Source organism: Notothenia coriiceps, unplaced genomic scaffold (assembly GCF_000735185.1).
Source record: "Notothenia coriiceps isolate Sejong01 unplaced genomic scaffold, NC01 NC01_scaffold00022861, whole genome shotgun sequence".
Taxonomy (NCBI): Eukaryota; Metazoa; Chordata; class Actinopteri; order Perciformes; family Nototheniidae; genus Notothenia; species Notothenia coriiceps.
The window spans coordinates 8,294-12,646 of record NW_011355562.1 but is presented as its reverse complement, the minus strand read 5'-3'; the positions used below and the strand labels follow the sequence as shown (position 1 = coordinate 12,646).

General features: G+C 38.8%; 1 protein-coding gene across 1 annotated transcript; it reads left to right on the top strand.

The window, feature by feature from the left end:
- Positions 1 to 990: 990 nt before the first annotated feature.
- Positions 991 to 2,683, top strand: LOC104954109 (peroxiredoxin-6-like). The gene is made up of 3 exons (XM_010781163.1): positions 991 to 1,162; positions 1,651 to 1,797; positions 2,350 to 2,683. The coding sequence occupies exons 1-3, from the start codon at positions 1,025 to 1,027 to the stop codon at positions 2,473 to 2,475; spliced, it is 411 nt and encodes a 136-aa protein (XP_010779465.1). The 5' UTR covers positions 991 to 1,024; the 3' UTR covers positions 2,476 to 2,683.
- The last annotated feature ends 1,670 nt before the right edge of the window (positions 2,684 to 4,353 follow it).

The window sequence follows — 4,353 nt, the reverse complement described above, 5'->3', positions numbered from 1 at the left end:
ATCTGCTACTTTTCTCTTTCGTATAGCCCGTTCGTCCACACGAGGCCTAACGGAAACGCGGAAACGGATCCTTAAAACGATAACGGGTCCCAAGGTGGATAGATCTGCGGACGGAACGCTCTGGGGGGCCAAACAGCTTCCTGTGTACGTCCTATACGATCATTTTCCAGATAACAATGAAGCCATAGCCCCACCTCTCCCCACCTCTGCTGCTCACTGCTCAGATGCGAGTGCAACATCTACAGCTCCTCTACCACAACCATAAGCATCAAGTGGACATGGAGAACTACATGAACTACATGTCGCTAAATCCACTGCGGAGAATAAACAGAAGGGCAACTATGCCCGGGGGTCTTCTTCGCTGCTTTTGGTGTATATTCTTACAGGCCCGGCATATGTACTACAGCTTCTCCAGCACTTTCGAGCGGTGTCGTGTGAACGGAAGACTTTTTTGATATCGTATTCGGTTCGTTTTCGTGTAAATGGGGTCTCAGTGTCTCTTCTTCTAGTTCTCAGTCCTGACAATTGGCTTCAGTGTTTCCCCTACCATTGTCTTGGCGGGGTGCTGCGCCCTGCCAACGGAGCCCCGCGCCCCCCCTGAAATTCAAGGTGTTTAAAAAAAAAACAAAAAAAGAATTATTTTATTTTTTTACATTTTTTATTTCAAACCAAATTGCAACTAATCTATATCTACTGTCACTTTTCACATTGAACATGTGCTCTTTTATTAAATAAACTAAACATTTTCATTTTAAGTTGTTAGTTTAGTGTCTTTGATCCTAAGAAACACTGATGCACTAATCTATAACAATAATCCACAGCTCCTCTCTCTGCTCCAGAGGATTTAAAAAAAACATATCCCAATGTCAACCCCCGAGTTAAAGATTAACGTTCTCTGGTCACTTATCAAACCTGAGCTGCACTGATGGCCAGGATTGTGAGAATATCCACGTAGGATCATAATATCATGATTTAGATTAGATTTAGATTTAGCCTGACTGTGTTTCTGTGTCTTCAGGATGTGATGGCAGTCAGCAGTTCAACTGAAAAAACTCTGCCATTCCCCATCATCGCTGACCACAACAGAGCGCTGTCCATCGAGCTGGGCATGCTGGACCCCGATGAGAGAGACAGCGATGGGCTGCCCCTCACTGCTCGCTGCGTAAGAAACCTGTCCTCCATCTTGAATCAGTTCTGGACATGTGTTTTTATTACATACAAAAAAATGGCCAAAAAGATGCAGAATGCCAGTGAAACTTGCCTTTTTCAGAATCCTGTCCTGACCAAACTTTTTTGTTCTGTAAAAGGTTTTGGTCTCTTCTGTCTAATTTTGTTGCAGCGGACAAACCTATTTTCTGATGGTGAAGCATCAGAGCTAAATGATGGCTTTGTGCAAAACAGGCTGTTGATTGACTATTAGTCACACAGTGTTTGCATCTTAACAGCTTGGGTTTAGAAATCCTCATATGGAATACAAATCGCTATCACAATAACTGTTTCTGTACTTCTAAACGGATTGAAGGAAATATAATCAAAAAAATATATAGTGCATTTTTTATTTATTTATAAGATTTGTTTTTGTCACCTAATTTAAAAGAAAGCATTTGTCGTATGTAACATTGACCCTCCAGCATTTTTAACCCACTTCAGGTCTTCGTGATTGGCCCTGACAAGAAGATGAAGCTGTCCATCCTCTACCCCGCCACCACAGGAAGGAACTTTGATGAGTTGCTCCGAGCTATCGACTCTCTGCAGCTCACGGCACAGAAGAAGGTTGCCACACCTGTCGACTGGAAGGTAAATGGCTAAACTGTGTGATTCACGAGCTTGGGCTAAGAAAAAAGCTAACAGTCTCCTTGTTTAAGCTTTATATTTAGCGTACAGTCTTAAGAGTGTCATATATGTCACATATGCTATCTTCAATACATTGGTTGTGGTTAAATACAGTATAGACCTAACAATCAGTCAAAGCCTTCAACACAACAGTTCAAGCCTCCAGAAAACAATCTTCAAAAAGTTTTTTTAGCATGCATTAAATGAATTTACCAGCCCTTAAGTGCAAAGCTACAAGATAAGATAAGACGGTACTTTATTGATCCCAATTTGGGAAATTGTTTTTGTTGCAGCAGCAAGTGTAGGAGCAAGAGATAATTGTTATATCAAATCAAGCTTTTCTTCCAAACACAGTATAACTGCACTGTATGTGCCCTTATTTTAACTGGGAACACTGAAGAAAATAACCAAAAGCCAAATTACACAGGAGCAATATGAGGCGGCTGTGAAGACCTCCTGTAGGACTGTTATCAAAACTAGACCTTCCTCTTCAAAAACTTTTCCTTTCTCTTTCAGCTTGGTGACAAAGCCATGGTCATTCCTTCACTCTCTGATGCTGAAGCTGCTGCTCTTTTCCCAAACGGCGTGACCACTAAAGAGGTGCCTTCTGGGAAGAATTACTTGCGCTACACCCAGCCCTAAAGAAACACTAGGGACGAAAATCTTTGTATAGATTACTACTCTTTGATAAATGGATATCATTGGATGATAACACTTAAAACTGACCAAAAGCATATATTCACCAATTTGGAAGTTAATGTCATGCTGCGTTACTAGCTATGAACAGAGATGATATACGGTCTCATTTTAAAGTGCCTTGTTTCAATCAATAAACACACTTTTCACATAATGTTCTCTGAATCTTTGAGTCTTTTCACACCACACGAGGGGCAGTTTGGTAACATTTTCTCTGCCATAAATGACTGTGCCACTAGGTGTCCTTCTACAACCTTAACTCGGAATATCACTTTGCTGCAGTTCCATTTTATACCAATAGGGGGCAGTATATGCACACTGATTGACTCACTGATGGTACCCACAGACAGCAATTAGGTTGAAAGCAACAATCTGTTCTCAACAACACAGAGATGGGGAGTGGTACCACATGTCATAAAAGTACTAGTTTATTTACATTTCCATAAAGGAAAAAGAGGATTGGCCACATCAAGTTGATCTTCTTTCAGCAATGTTTCTCAAAGTACACAGTGAGGTTTACAAAGCGTTCTCCCCTTTCACTCTGCTTTTTTTTAAATCATTTTTGCCAACTCAGCAGTACAGGCTAATGCCCTAGCTGTCTAAATGTCTTAATGTGCAATGAATTAGTCATTTAAATTGATTGTTTTGGTTCTTCTATGCTTCACGCTAAGGCTTTTCAAATGCCATTCTCCAAATGAAACTCCCCAGCTGCACAATTAAAGAGGATGCAAAATATGGTAAATAACTACATTAGTGCATTTACTCAGTTAACATTTCCAAGTACAATTTAAGGGTACTTTTACTTCTAGTATACATTTAGATTCCCATTGCTACATTTTCAGTATTCTCTCAAGTGATGTTTACACTTTAACAATTTATGATAAGATGCACAAGTACATTTACGTAAATAACCTACTTTTTAAGGTACTTTATTTTATTATATAGTATAATGTGTGTATATACTGAGTTTACGGTGCTTTAAAAAGCTGCTCAACTTAATTTTAATGGAGAAATGTCCTTTATTCTCCACTACATTTTGAAGTTACTGGTTATTTTACACATTAAGATTCTCTATTTACATTTCCCCTCTAAAATTCTCACATTTAATTTGAATAACAAATAATATCTATTAATTGAAAAAGAATACATAAAAGTCAGACGTATGAACACACATGTGTGATGCATTATTTTGTTTTTTCGTCTCCCATTAATCATATTCCTTTCCCTCAGATGATCTCGGTACTCATTGGAGGGGCCTGACCCCTTTGCTGAGACAAACAGGACACATATTTTTACTTTCGATAATATCAATATATTATGCTGAGAAAAACCTTCTTATTTAAGTGGAAAATATGAATGCAAAACTTGTAATCGAAATGTCTTTCTATCTTGCATTGCCACTTTTTAAGTGCCTGACTGCATATACTCGGTCCACCGCTGAACATAAATTACTGAAGTTCTTTTATCAGCTTGCATAAATACAAATTGGGATTAATTGCAAAACAATACGAGCAATAACAGAGATTGCATAACGTCAATGAGGCATTTTGTGAATAAGCTATCTTTATTTTAATTCAGCAGAGTGAATATAAAACTATAAAGCTTCACTTAAAATCTCTGTGTCGCAGTAAACACACCTCGACAGGTCGGCCTGAACTGTAGATGAGACACTGAAGCCAGGACTGAGGTGTAGGTTTCTCTTTTGTTATTCAACCCTAAAAACTGCATGGCTGAGGACAGTATTAATTACTTCAAGTTGTTTGAAAGTGAACACTGATCTAATACCCACACTCACATGCACATACACACACATGCACATACACA